A 14,617-nucleotide genomic window follows, 5' to 3' on the forward strand; every position below is an offset into this window, starting at 1 on the left:
CCACACTGCCCTTTATTCAAGGTGCTAATGTGGATATAAAGGAGTAAAATCTAGAGCCTGTCTTCAAAGATAGAAATCTAGATTTCTACTGCCCCAAAGATACCACCCAAACCCCAAGAGGGAAAGTAGGGAGCCCCCAGGAAGTCTGTCCTGCTCACAGATGGGCAGTATTTGGTGATTAGCAGGAGTCCAGAAGGTGAGAAGGGGCAATGCTCTAGTCCAGGGAGTGGCTCAGAGGTCCCTAGGGACAGCCCCTGCTGGCAGCAGAGTCAATTAGTCAGGGCAAAGCGCCAAGGATTTCACTGGCTGAGGAGGCAACAGAATGGGGTGGGGAAGGGCAGGGGGAAATCCCTAGGGGCTGGAAGCAAACCCTCTGACTTCTTCCTGGTAAGGACCAAAAGCTTACTGAGGGGAAAAAAAATGAGGATAAAGTGGCCGCTGTTTTCCTTGTGGAGAAAGTGAAAGGGCAAATGGCATTCTCCTCAATTCTGACTCATTAGGGATAGGGAAATGTTCTTGGAAAGAACTGAAAAAATAAATAAGAGGATTTCAAGGAAGCCAAGAAGACTCTGGAGAGTACAAGGAGGTAACACAGAGGGTGAAGGGAAGAAGGAAGTCCTCCAAACTTTTGGAGCTCTATTCCTGTCCTGGAATAAAGTCCTTGGGTGGGGTGGGATCTGGACCTCCTGTGGGAAGAAGCAGCTTTCCAGAGCCCCAGATATGCCCTCCATAGTCAGAATGACCATTATTGGCCTCTTATTGAGAAGATGGTTGCCTGTCCCTGCTGACAGCTTATAGAGGAGGCCTCATACTAACAAGTTACTAAGAATTAGCATGATTGAAGAGAAGTGAGTTGTCTTCAGACCCATGTGCCCATGATGTGATAATGAGGGTCTGGAGATCTGGGAAACCTGATAACTCTTCTTCATTTCTGATGCCATAGATGGGGGGTAGTGGTATATAAGGACCCAGAAAGCAATTCATGTGAGCAGGAAGTCCTGGGAAGGCACCTGCCATATGTAAAGGATGTGGTGTGTCTGTCATTTTTGGCAGCTGAAAGTAGAACTATCAGGAGACAAATGAAGACCTAAGAAGTCAAGCTATGACTGAAAAAATGGAGGTAGAGAATAGATTTGTGTTTGAGATGGTGACTTAATGTGCAGAAATTATGGGTGTTGGGTCCAGAGATGGAGTCCGTCGGCCAATGACCTAGAAGTATTTGCTTGGAGGTTTGCTAATGTGATCATAAGAGTTATGGAGTAAAAAGAGGAGGGAGAAAGGGACCCAAATCCAACAGCCAAATCAGCTACCAAAGGCAGCAATAAGGAAAACCCATTGGGGAAATCATTGCAAAAATTTAGCAATTTACAGGAGAGAATGACTGAAAAGGCGGGGGGGGGGGGGCAGAGATGATGCTTCTAGCCTTGAATATTTCTGTGCCATTGTGCAGTGTGAATAATAAACTGAGTCAGGTCTATGCAAGGGGGTACATCCGATCTCCTTAGCAATGCTGAGACTTGGTATGACAGGACACTAGACCGGAGAGGTTTACCTCATTCAAAGGGACTGTTTGATGAGAACAAGGCAGCAAAGTGGCCACATTCACACATAGACACACTCCTCTACCTCACCGCCGCCTTCACCCCTCCATTCCTCCATTGTAGTCACATATCTAAACCCAAGGAAGCAGGAGAGAGAGCATACAAGTGAGGGGAAAAGGAAGGAAAGAAAGCAGGGTTTTCTGTTGGGAGTTACACTGTTCCCTCCTCCCGCTGCTCTCTAGCTTCATCATGTAACGGCAGGGCTCTCTCCAAGGTTCTCAAAGATCTTAGTGGCCCACACTGCTCTCTCTGCAGCTTCTGACACCATTGATCACCCTTTCTTGGAGACACTCTCATCTCTGGGCTTCTGAGAAATTGCTCTCTGGGATCTCTTCCTTGCTTTGTAGGTGCCTTTGTCTAATTCTCATCCATTACAGACCCTTTCACCATGGATGTATCTCGAGGCTCTGTCCTCTGGTTCCCAGGAGTTCAGATGACCACCAGACCTCTACCTCTAGTCACTTTTGCTTCTTCTCCTCTCCCTCAACCCCAAAGCCAATCTGTGAGCAAGATCTAGGGCTCTGTTTCCACCCCATCGTCACAGCCATCCCTTCCAATTGCATTCCTCACATTGTGCAAGAGGCAGAATACAAAGCTAAAAGGCAAATAGCCCCAGATCTTAGGGACCTTACATTCATCTCTCCATCCAGAATTCTAGCCTTAGAGGTAGGAGGGATGTGCAGCGACATGAAGTCCACATCCCTTATTTGACAGATGAGGAAAGAAAGTCAGTATTTGCCAAGAGTCACAAAGCTAATGGGTGTCCAAAGTAGGATTGGAATTCAGCTCCTCCTGGTTCCTGCGCACTACACATCATATCTCTGCTAGGGAAGGCACTCTACCTCTATTGAGTGCTCCACCCACCACCTCCCCTTTTTACAGTTCTTATAGGAAAGTGACTTATTGAGATGGAAGGTCAAAAACTATGCTTTGGAATGTAGATACGTATGAAAAATGAAACTGTAGTAAAATGTGCACTCACATGCACTCATGCCAATGACACACATGTGCACCTCCACATGTCTGATGGCATGAATGCACAGTGTATACAGAACACAATGTAAGTGTGTCACACACACACACACACACACACCACACACTCCTACACACACATACACTCCTGCACACACCCTTGGCTGGGTCTGGTTTTGGAGAAGTCCATGGAGCCCTTAAGAGATTCCCATGTCTAAAGGATACTCTAAACTAGGTAATGTCTTGGTGGTCTCTCCCTTTTGTTCTGTGATTCTTTGACCTCCTTAGGTCAGCCTCAATTGAAAAATAAGAGTGCAAAGAATTTCATTCAAATGATTTGGTTTGCATAGGAATTTTTTTTTTTTTTGCAAGGCAATGGGGTTAAGTGGTTTGCCCAAGGCCACACAGCTAGGTCATTATTAAGTGTCTGAGACCAGATTTGAACCCAGGTACTCCTGACTCCAGGGCCGGTGCTTTATCCACTGCGCCACCTAGCTGCCCCTGCATATGAATTTGCCTTGAGAAGTCTTTCCGTGTGTGTGTGTGTGTGTGTGTGTGTGTGTGTGTGTGTGTGTGTGTGTGTGTATGTGTGTGTGTGTGTGTATGACATTTATTCTTCTAAACATGACACAAGGTAGGGATAGATGAAAAGCTCAAGATAATTACAAAGAGAGAAAACAGGATCAGTAGGGGAAACAGGACAGGGTTCCTGGAGGGGCTGGTAGGTAAACTGAACCACAAAGACAAAGTTTCTGAAAGGCAGAAAGAAGGAGGAGATCTGGGGCGGGAAAGCTCTGGTCTGAAGGCCATATTGGTCTAGTGTTGCCAAGGCAATCAAGGGGGGGGGGTGGAACGACTCAAAAGTCATTCAATCTGGGAGCTTTTTAGGGGTTAATTCAATATTTGCTCTAATGAAGCAGGTGAGTGAGGTTATAAATACCCAAATGGCCCTGGGTAGAAAAAGGTTCCCCACCTCTGGGTAGGGGCTGGTGAGAGATAAGAGGGGGTGTGGGTGGGGTTCCCCAAACAGCTGGAAAACTCTAGCTGCTTATCAAGTACAGAGTATTCAAAGGCAAGCATTAAGGTTGAAAAGGTGGCCTGGTGACAGTGTGGGGCTTGAAATCTCGGCCCAAGGAACTTGGATTTTAACCTCCAGGCCATGGGGAATTGTGGAAGGATTTGGGTTCAAGGAGTGATTTAATCACTACGCCCTACCAAAAGCCTCCAGGGGCTTCTGTGCCACCTTTCAGACGGCCCAAACTAGAGAGCCCTAGGCAAATGTGGCTCAACATTTTTGTGTCCACATTATGAGCATGGGTAAAAAGTCTCCTTTAAAGATTTTACTTTGAATCTACCCTAAGAAAGCCTCCTCCTCTGTGTGACCAGTCAGTTAGATCATGAGCTTTGCTGACACTGTCCAGGAAATCCCAAGGAACCTCTCAAGGTTCAAGCCTTGCAGATGTTAGCAGAGCCATGATGTCTGTTTTTAGAGACCCCCAAATTCAGACACATTCGGAAGGCCACCTCAGCCAAGTCTGGGCTCATCTGTTCAGGTTACCAATGGATTCTCTGTTTTGCAGAATGATTTCCTGTGGGAACCCCCTTGAGTTACAAGTCTCTGGTTCATTTAAAAGAGGAGGCACACTTTGAATTTGCTTTTCTGGAACATTTTCACTGTAACCAGAGGCACACCTGTAGCTGGTAAACTGAATGGTGGCCTGGTAGCAGGCAAAAACCTCACTTTGGACTTTTTATTGTGGTAAAGAACTGAGGCAAGTGTGTGGAACAGTCAACAAGCCACCCTACTTAGGCAATGGATAGATCTTAACAAGAAGCCATCAAAGACAAATGAGAGGTGGGGGAGGGGCCCCCAAAGATGGGTTCTGGGGTGTGTGCGTGTGGGGGGGGTCTGCTGCAGGATGTTTCATGGAGGAAAAGAAAGGTTTACTCCAGCTGTGTGACCACGGACACAGCGCTTTTGGACTTCGGTTGTCCTTTCCCACAAATGGACGTGCTGCTGCCAATACTGGAGTGTCTGTCCTGCAAGTTTATTGTGAGACCCAGATAAGCTCCAGGAGAAATGCTCTACCTTTGTTGGCTTTAAAACCTAGTTCTTAGTTTTGTCAATATTCCTTATCTTAAGCTGCAGATAGCCAGCGGGATGGAATTTCATCCGCTACCCACTTCCCTCTGTTCCTCTCAAGGAGGGGACCAACCACAATTCTGCTTCTTGGGGGCGCACTGCCCTGAGCCTAGGCTGGCACAGACAACCTGCTCTTTCCTCCAGACCCTATCACTAACTTCTGCCCTTAGACAGGAGACTCTGGAAAGGACCCTTCAATCGGAGCATCCTGTGTTCTGACTTTCTAAGTGGCTTCTCATCATCGTGATGTGCTAATGACCTAGCAAAGACCCCACGCTAGCTTTTGCCTTTGGCTCCCTCCTCTGTGTAGTATGGGCTTGTGTGGCAAATGGTGTGAGTTCTTCACCCACGACCTCCCCTAGCAACCTGGCTGATCCCTCCAAATGAATTCTGAGCTGAGGGATGCCACAGTTTCCACCCTGCTCCTTTCACAAATGACAAGACTGAGGCCCATAGAGGAAAAGGAAATTACACCCACAGAGGCAGGTGGGATTTGGTCTCCGGGCAAACCTTTTGCCTTGTGGCTTCACTCGGAGGCTTTCCAAGGCAGTACCCCTAAGTTGTGACTAGTGAGTGTGATCAGGGTCTAACAATGCAAGTAAGACTGCCACTGGCCCTAGTGCGACATTGGAGCTGGCCCATAAGGAGGAAGGCAACAATGTAAAGTACAGGAAAGACCGGAGCATCTCCCCGGAAAGAGGACCACCACGAGGTGCCTCGCTGCCTTCCTCCAATGCCCCAGGGTTGGTGCCTAAAGTTGGAAGCTTCTTCACTGGCACCCATTTTACCCAAACTTTCACCAAATCTGCCCTACCCCAGCTCTCGCAGGCTACAACTGCCCCATACCAACCTAATGAATGAGGCATGCTTCATGGAAGATGGCCATTGGCACCCTCTGGGACAGAGACCTGCTTGGGCCTGACCACCTGGCTTAGAGCTCTTCTCCCCCTTCTCTCCCCCAGCCCCACTTTCACAGTCTCTTGCCTGCCCAGCCCACTGTGACACAGGTCTTGGAAGGAAACCACTGCCACCCTCCCTGGTGCTCTCAGCACACCTGCAGAGGGCTAGCAGACACCCTGGGGCGGGGTGGGAGTGGGAATTCCCATTCCAACCAGTGTCCTTTTGTGCTTATTAAAGTAGGGAAGAGAAAGGCCAGGGCAATGGCTAGAAACCCTAGTTGGGCTGGGCGGGAGGCGAGTCAGAGTGAGAGTGAGGTCTGGAACTGGGCTCGGCCCAGGTGAACCCAGGGCTTCCTCCTTGGGCTCCTGTGCCCCACCCAGCCACCCACCATTTGGGAAAGTGGGGGTTAATTTCCGGACCCGGAGAGCGGTGGTGTGGAAGCCCGGGTGAGGAGAGCCCCACTGGCTCTTCTGTTCCCACCCCCGCCCCAGCCGGTCCCCCAGAAATGGGGCCGGGGGGCCGGGAGCTCTCCCCACTCCTTGGCTGAGATGTGCGGATGTAGCCGGAGGAAAGCGGGGAGACGGAGGGACGGGACAGCACAAGGGAAGACAGGAGAGAAAAGGATGAGCTAGGAGAGGGAGGGAGAGAAAAGAAGGGAAGAGAAGAGAAGCGAGGGATGAAGAGAAGAGTGAGGTGGAGAGAGGCCGAAGGGGGGGAGAGGAGAGAGAGAGAGAGAGAGAGAGAGAGAGAGAGAGAGAGAGAGAGAGAGACAGACAGAGACGGAAAGACACAGAGAGAGAGAGACAGAGAGGAGGGAGAGAGAGAGACAGAGAGAGAGAGAGACAGAGAGGAGGGAGAGACAGAGAGACAGAGACAGAGACAGAGAGAAAGACACAGAGAGACACAGAAAGAGAGAGACAGAGAGAGAGAGGAGGGAGAGAGACAGACAGACAGACAGAGACAGAAAGACACAGAGAGACAGAGACAGAGAGAAAGACACAGAAAGACATAGAGAGAGAGAGAGGAGGGAGAGGGAGGGAGAGAGAAAGAAAGAGAGAGACAGAGAGAGGGAGAGACAGAGAGACAGAGACAGAGACAGAGAGAAAGACACAGAGAGACAGACAGAAAGAGAGAGACAGAAAGACACAGAGAGAGACACACACACACACACAGAGGAGGGAGAGGGAGGGAGAGAGAAAGAGAGAGAGAGAGAGACAGAGAGAGAGAGAGACAGAGAGAGAGAGACAGAGAGAGAGACAGAGAGAGAGAGAGACAGAGAGAAAGAGAGAAAGACAGAGAGAGAGACAGAGAGAGAGAGACAGAGAGAGACAGAGCGAGCGCGAGCCGGGGAGGAGGGGGAGGCGGCGGCCGAAGGGGCGGGAGGGGCCGTACCTTGGACTCCTGGCTGTGGGCCGAGGCTGGGGACGGGGGCCGCTCTGCCCCGCCGCCCCCCGGGGTCTCTCCCCGCAGCCCGCGGCCCAGGTCCTCCCGCTCAGTGCTCGGGGGGAGCATCCTAGCTGGGGGTGCGGGGCTCCCGGGCCAGGGGCGACGGCCCTGTCCCCGGCGGGGCCGGGGCTTGCGCGCTCGCCGAAGCCCAGAAAGTCTGCTCCCAGTTTGAATGCGGGCGCAGGGCTGGGCGGCTGTGACGTCGGGGCCCCGGCCCCCCCCGCCCGCTCCTCCACTCACGCTTCTCCCCGCTCTCTCCCTCCTCCCCCCGGCCCCCCTTCTGCTGCCTGGCCGCGGCCCCGGGGCGCGGGGGGCGGCGGCTCCGACCCCGGCTCAGCTCCCCGCCGGCTCCCCGGGGCCCCCGCTCGTGCCCTCCATCCCGGCTGCTGCGGGCGCCCCCCAGGCTCGGAAGGAGCCGGGGCGGGGGGGGGGGCTCTGGCCGTGACTGGCAGCTTGCGCCGGGGGGGGGGGCGCGTGCTTGGGGGCCCCTGTGCCCCCCATCCCCCGGCTGCCCTGAGGAGGCGGTGAAAGGGTGGGGGGAGGAGGGGAGCTGCCGGGCAGGCCCAGACGCCGGGAGGCGGCGGCACCCCGGGCCGTGATGCCAGTTCGCAGATGGGCACCAGCGCCCGCTCCCCGGGTCAGCCCTCTTTTCTTTTCCCTTTTTCCATTCTGCCTTTCGTCAAGCTCCGCGTCCGTGAAGCATTGCTGTAAACAGGCGCCGCTCGGCCAGGCCAGAAGCCCAGTCTGCCCCTAGGCCCGGGCCGGCCGGCCCAGCCGCAGGAAGAGCCGGCTCACCGGGGCTTTCGGGGGGCCCCGGCCGGGCGCCCAGGTTGAGCCAGATCAAGTGCAAGGCCTGCGCTTACTAGAGCCGCACCCCTGGGCCTAGGGCTGTGCCTCAGAGCTGGCCGGACCAGCCCACCCCAGTCCCTCATCTCCCAGAGGAAGAAACTGAGGCTCGTGGGGCTGGAGCTGCGACCTGAAATGATGCCCCCGCCTCCCCGCATAGGCCAGTCTCTCTCCCATGCCCTGGGGGCGCACGGAAGCGTTGGGTCATTGGAGGAAAATGGGCCGCCGAGCCTGGGGGAGCTGAGTCAGGTTTTCCTGTCGGGGGGCTCCTTGCTTGCCACGAGGCTTAGGGATGGGTGACCAAGGCGGGTCGGGGCAGCTGTGCCATTCTCCAAGAAAGACTTCAGTGTTAGCACCGGCTGTGGAGGGGCCTAACAGGTGGCTGCCCCGGCACCCCCAGAAAATGGGGCGGGAAACCACATCTGTCTTGGGGCTTTCCCGAGTTAATATACGGAATGGCCCCATAAGCTAAAGCCCCTGGGAACCAGCGATCCCCAGTCCTCGTCCTCTGGAGACAAAGCCAGGTGGGAATTTCTGGATCTGTTCCAGCCATTCTGCAGATCCCAGCCTCCTGCACCCCCAAGGCTTAACGTCTAGGCAGCTTTTCTATTCCACACCCGCTCTATCCCACGCGCAGGTGTCTTGGTGGGAGATGTCCCGCTCAGACTTGCTGGGCAGGGCCGGACTCTCCCCCTTATAACTGAAGATCTGAAAGTTTAGGTTCAAATCGCATCTGTTCATGGCGTTATGTTGTTGAGCTGATATCCGGTCACACAGTGTAGAATCCCACGCTAGAGAATTAGAACACAAAATCAGAATACAACTGCCGATAGTGACAGGAAATTCGACCTATTGCTCGTATAATGTAATTGGTTAAACAATAATATAATCCCTTTAGGACCTCATGCTTTCTCTTCATGGGTACTTTTGCTCTCCACCTTTATCCACCCTCCATGAAAACATGGTCTCTCTTAGGTGGACCCATTTCTCAGTCTGACAACTGCCGTGCAACATTCCTGAGGAGGCCATCTAGTTTTTACATGAAAATCTCTAGTGAAGGGGAGGACTCCCTCCCTCCCAAAGCTGCTCCTCACACTGGGACACACCTCTTAGAACATCTTTGTTTCCTTCTCGCCAGAATCTTTGGCATTCTCATTGCTTCTGAGGTCAAGCCATGGGGTATCCCTTCAAAGACCTGAAGACTGCTCCTCATCCCCTCCCCCTTCCCCCCCAGTCTTCTCTCCTCCAAGTCAAACACATCCATTCTCTTCAGCCGAGACTCTTCGGGGACCAGAGCCAGGGCACACCATTCTGGGCATGCTTTAGCCTGGCTGTGTTCCTCCTAAAATGGAGCTCTCAGGCCTGAATGTAAGACTTGAAGTGCACCCTGACCAGGGCAGAGTGTGGCGGGACTGGACCCTCCTCCATTCTCACAACTTGGGAAGCATCTCTTAGCACAGCCCCGAAGTCCAACTGTTTATTGTCCCTGCAGCTACACCGCTGACCTCTATTGAATTAGCAGCCCTACCTTGGTCTTTGGCACAGCAACCGTGGCAGAGCCACACCTGCCCCAGCTTGGATTTGGGAAGTTGTGTTTCTGAATCCAATTGTCCCAATAATATTCAGAGCTGCTCCTTCCTTCCTAGTTTGTCAGCCAGTGTGTCTGTGGCCTTTTCTAATATATTAACCACACAGCTAACACGCATGACTTCTATACTTTTATTCAAGTCACTGAATCTTAGAGTTTGTTGCAGATAGAAGAGGAAAAATTGGCAGAGTCTCACTTTCCTTTTTGATTTGGGGGGACTAGGTCATTTAATGGATGAGTATTTATTAAGAGCCACTTTGTGCAAAGGACCGGAATGATTGTTGGTATTGCCAAGGCCAAAGTGATGGTCTCTGCTCTGAAGAGTGATATTCCATCAGCGGAAACAGAGTCACACACATAATCCAGAATTAAGCTATACGATCATTTGAGTGGGGAGAAGCACTAACAGCTGGGAGCATTAAGGAAGACCACACATTGGAGGGAGCAGGTAAACTGAACTTTGAAGGAAATCGAGGCAAATATATCAGAGCATCCAAGAAAAGCTAGAGAGGCTGTTAGGGCTCCCTAATTCTTCAGAGGCACTTCCACCTCCTAGCTTCTGTCTTTACCGGCGGGGCCTTCTTTCACTGGTGCCAACTGACACTGCCATCTCCTATCTCTAGAAAAGAATTCCCTGGGCCTTCCTTCCCTCCTGTCTGCCTTGAGATAGTTGCAGGAGCACCACCTTCATTGAGGTTGCACTAGAATAGAGTGGGGGAAGCAGGAGGAGGAGAAGAACAGGGAAGGGAGGAGGAAGGGGGTAAGGAGAGAAGGAGAGACAAAAAAGAAACAGAGATGGGGGAAGGTTAGAGAAAGAGCAGACGACTAACTGGAAACAACAATGAAGGGGGTACACTTTTTATCAGAAGAGTTTCAGGAATGATAAAGCTGTCTTCAGTGAAGTAACATCAGGACTGGGTAAACTGTATTCCAGTGTGCCAGTGTATTGGCAGATGAAGAGATAAGCACTGTTCAATTCAACTCAACTCTGCAAACACTGACTAAATCCTCATGGCTAGGTTTCAGACACTGTACTAGGTGCTGGGAGTAGAGATGAACCAGAAACCCAGTTTCTATTGTGGGAAATAAAATATGACCCTTGGAAATAAGCACAGAATATGCTTCCAACACTTTTCTGGAGACGGGCCAGCTCCGTCAGGATTAAGGCATGCTGGTCGGGTTTTGTTTTTGGTTTTTTGATGATGGGGTGACTAGCTTGAGAGACCAAAGGAATGTCACAGTTGCTGGATTCCTGAAGTATTTGTACCATGTCATTTCTCTGTGGACAAGATGAGATGTAGGCTAGATGGTCCAGAGGTCAGATGGATAGAGAAATGGTCTTGTTTTCTCTTCTGAAAAAGCCTTTTGAGTCCAGTGGAAAGATATAGATCAGGACAACCAGAGATGGGTTTGCATGCAGTGGGAGACCTTGGCCTTTTTCATAGTTGCTGGCAAGTCAACTCTCCTATTACACTATCATTTTCTTGAGGGCAGCCAACTCTGTGGTGCTCTCCCTAGAGGTCATCATCCAAATGGGCCCATTTGTCCAGGAAGCATTTTCCTTCTTTCCTCCATTTCCTCCTTCCCTCCCTCCCTTCCTTTTCATCCTTTCCTCCCTCCCTGGCTGATGCAGTAGGGGCAAGGGGGAAGATGTCAGAAAGAAGGTCAGACTATTGGATTTGATGATAAAGAGGCTTTTGGTGACCTTTGAAGGCACAGTGTTGAAAATGGAGATAAAGGATCAGAAACCCAGTTGTATTTAGAAGGTGTTATTCACTCCCCTGGTTTGGAAATGAAGGACCAGAAAAGATGACAGCTAGAAGGCATGGCAGATCACATGGGGTGTATCTGGACAGGCTCTAAAGCATGGGCAGCCTGGGGCTTTGGGTTTGTCTGTTTTTTTAAACATATACGTTATTGTTATTATATGACATGCACGACCTTATCTGTATAGTCGATATCTTTCTGCTTGTATTCTCAAGGCGTGTGGGAAGGAAGGAGAGAATTTTGGAAAAAGGGATGTTCAAACTTTTTCAGATTTAATTGGGAAATATTTAATGACATCTTTCCTCTCCCCCCAGGTTTACAGAAACAAGAATACCAAGTGCATTTTGGTGGCAACTGTCACTGTCCTTCCCGTCACCAGCCCTTAAGAAAAGGTGCCTTCCACTTAGACCAATCACTAATCTCCCTGGGAGATGTGTGTGGGCACATTCAGCCCAGCAACCTTAATGAGCACTTGGGGTTCTCAGGAGAGGGAGGAGAATCAAGGCCCTCATGTAATCTGATGCTCCATCACTGAAGAGAAGTTTCTGTTCTTGCCCAGGACATGGCTGTTCTTACCAGTTCTACCCAGACTATGAAGGGAATGTGGTAACTGGCACATAAACCCTGAGAGCTTGGATGGATGGTCATCTTTGCACTCTGGTCCTAGCCAGGAAACATTTATTAAGTTTCCACTGAGTGCTAGGCACTAAGGGTAGAAAACTACATTGACTAACGGGTGATCCCCCAAGAGGGGCATCTGTCAGGCGATAGACCTTAGCAAAAGTCTCCTGGCCTCCAGACTTGCATCTCCAATGACCTCTCAGAGATCTAGGACTGGATGTGCCTCAGACATCAGAAAGACAACGAGACCAGATGGATTCATTTTCTTTCTCCTAAATCTTCCCCTCTTTCAGACTTCCCTATTACTGCTAAGGGCTCACCATCACGCTCCCCCAGCTTCTCCAACCTTGGTGTCCTCTGAAAGCACTCACTATGATTTATCTTTCCTTCCCACCATCATCCAATCTCTCCTGGCAAGGCCCTGCTGATTTCCTCTCTGCAGCAGCTCTCAGATATGCTTCCACCACTCTGCTACAGGCCCTCACCACCTCACACCTGGATTATTGCAGTAGCTTATTGGTGGGTCTACACTTGTCTCATTCTAGACCATCTTCCATTCAGCCAGAAAGTGATTTTCCTAAAGCCCAGATTCAATCATATTAGCCTATACTCATTTACTCAGAGTAGCTGGTGGCACAATGGATAGAGCCAAGTTTCTGGAATCAGGAAGACCCAAGTTCAAATCCAACCTCAGACACTTACTCCCCGTGTGACCTTGAGAAAGTCACTTAATCTTTCTTTGCCTTGGTTTCATCAACTGTAAAATGGTATGTGGTAATAATAGTACCTACTTCAGATTTGTTGAGAAGATCAAATAAGATGATGTTTGTAAAAAAACACAGCGCAGTGTAATTATTTTATAAATACTTATTCCTTTCCCTTCCTCTCTCCTTCCCCCTTCATAACCTCCAGTGGCTCCCTATCACTTCCAAAATCAAATAAAAATTCTATTGAGTATCAAAGTCCATTTTCAAGTCTTTTTCTAGTTTCTTCCCTGACAGGTACTCTTTGAGTCAGTGACTTGGCCTCCTCATCACTACTTCCTGCAGCCTTCCCTAGATTTTGTTAAGTCCTCACTAAAATCTCACCTTCTACAAGTCTATGGGAAGTCTTTCCCAATCACTTAATTCTAGTGCCTTCTCTCTCATTTCCTATTCATCCAGAATTAGCTTGTTTTGTATATATTTGTTTGCATATTGACTCCCTCAATAGGTGGTGATCTCCTAGAAGGGAGGGACTGTCTCCTTCTGGACCATTTGTCCTCTTGTTCCCTCATCCTATCTGGCCCATGGCTCTGCCTTTTCTCTACCATCTCTAAGCGCATTCCCTTTTCTCTGTCTTCCTCTTCAGTTTTCCTATTGCTCTCTTTTGGAGGCTGCCAACCTTCATTTCCAGTCTCCATTCTCCAGGTTCAGGTGCTTCTACACTCAGCACCTATCTGTGCCTTCCTATTCATCCTGAGATGTTTGCCTAGTGAGGGGGGGGGGGGGTGTCTAGATTTCATAGGGGTGTTTTCAGAAGACCACTTGGCTGACAGACTCCCAGGGAGCCCATGTTGATATCTTCTACCAGCTTTAAGTGTTTTGAGTCAAGTCATGTGGATTTGAACTCTGCCTGTATCACCTGTCATGAGGGTCCTGAAGTGGGTCACGCAGATTGTCTCTGAGCCAAGGAGGAAGTCTTTGATGACATGGTTTGGAATGGTCATATCAGCTCCATCTTCTCTCTCCCTGGCCTCCCTCCTCAGAAACATTTGTGTAGGTATGATCAGAATGAGAGTTTCTCATTCCTCTAGGTGGACTTTGCTCTCAGAGCTTTAGCCATGGGCCCTTACCTATCCTTGTGCTGAACACTGAGATTCTGGTATCTAAGCTTTAGTATCAAGGAAGTCCCGTTCTGGTGGCCCCTTCTTTTCTTCATTTTGAGATAGATGGTGGGAGCAGGCAGACCTGCTCTCAGGATTCCTGGCTTATCTCCTCCAGAGATGAGTTTCTCCTTTTCTAGTCAGAATTGGGACCACACAGGCCTATTTTCTTATTGCTTCTTTAATATTTGAAAGAGTGAAATGATTCAATCCTTCTTCCACTAATCATTTCTTAATAATCTCCTATGTATCACAAATTCTGGCAGGTCCCTAGGAAGGATGTGGCATGTGATTTCAGTTCTGTAGGAAGCTAGGGATTCTAAGAAATTCTGGTTTGGGGATGAATGAGCCTCTGGGAAGAGAGATAGTGGTGAAGCACGTATGAGGACAGCAGGCACCATTTGGTTGGACTCTGTAGGGCCCTCAAGGCCCTGGGAGCTCTGCTTGGCCTGCTGGAGTCCCCAGTTCCCTCCTCAGGCACAGGGCTGGCCCATCTCTCTCCTGCATTCCTTGGCTCTCTTTTTTCCTCTGGGCAGAGTTGGCAATGTGCTCCCAAGTCTACCTATTTCTGGTCCCCCCTCCTTTCATTCTCACTCACTGAGGCATTGCAATGGTTTCCACATTGTTGCAAGAGTGGTCCTCTACCCCATATGCACACCAGCCTTCTGACATTTTCATTTTTATTTAATTTCAGCTAAATAGTCTCTAAAGCCAGTATGAGAAATAAGCAAATAAACCCTCTCTAGGGTGAATAAACATTACGTCTCCCTCACCTAGGCATTATTATTTTTCAGATATACATAGATTCTGTTACGTAGGAAGACCAAAAGATCCGTAGTAGAAAAACCTGGATTTGAATTTTGACTTTC

At 50.0% G+C, this 14,617-nt stretch overlaps 1 protein-coding gene across 1 annotated transcript in view; it reads right to left on the minus strand.

Moving 5' to 3' along the window:
* Nucleotides 1-7,128, minus strand: part of STAC (SH3 and cysteine rich domain) — a 57,113-nt gene extending 49,985 nt beyond the window's left edge. The window contains exon 1 of the mRNA XM_074199316.1: nucleotides 7,009-7,128. Coding sequence (XP_074055417.1) covers nucleotides 7,009-7,128 — 120 coding nt within the window. The remainder of the gene's footprint in view (nucleotides 1-7,008) is intronic.
* Nucleotides 7,129-14,617: the final 7,489 nt, after the last annotated feature.

This window comes from Macrotis lagotis, chromosome 8, assembly GCF_037893015.1.
Source record: "Macrotis lagotis isolate mMagLag1 chromosome 8, bilby.v1.9.chrom.fasta, whole genome shotgun sequence".
Taxonomy (NCBI): Eukaryota; Metazoa; Chordata; class Mammalia; order Peramelemorphia; family Peramelidae; genus Macrotis; species Macrotis lagotis.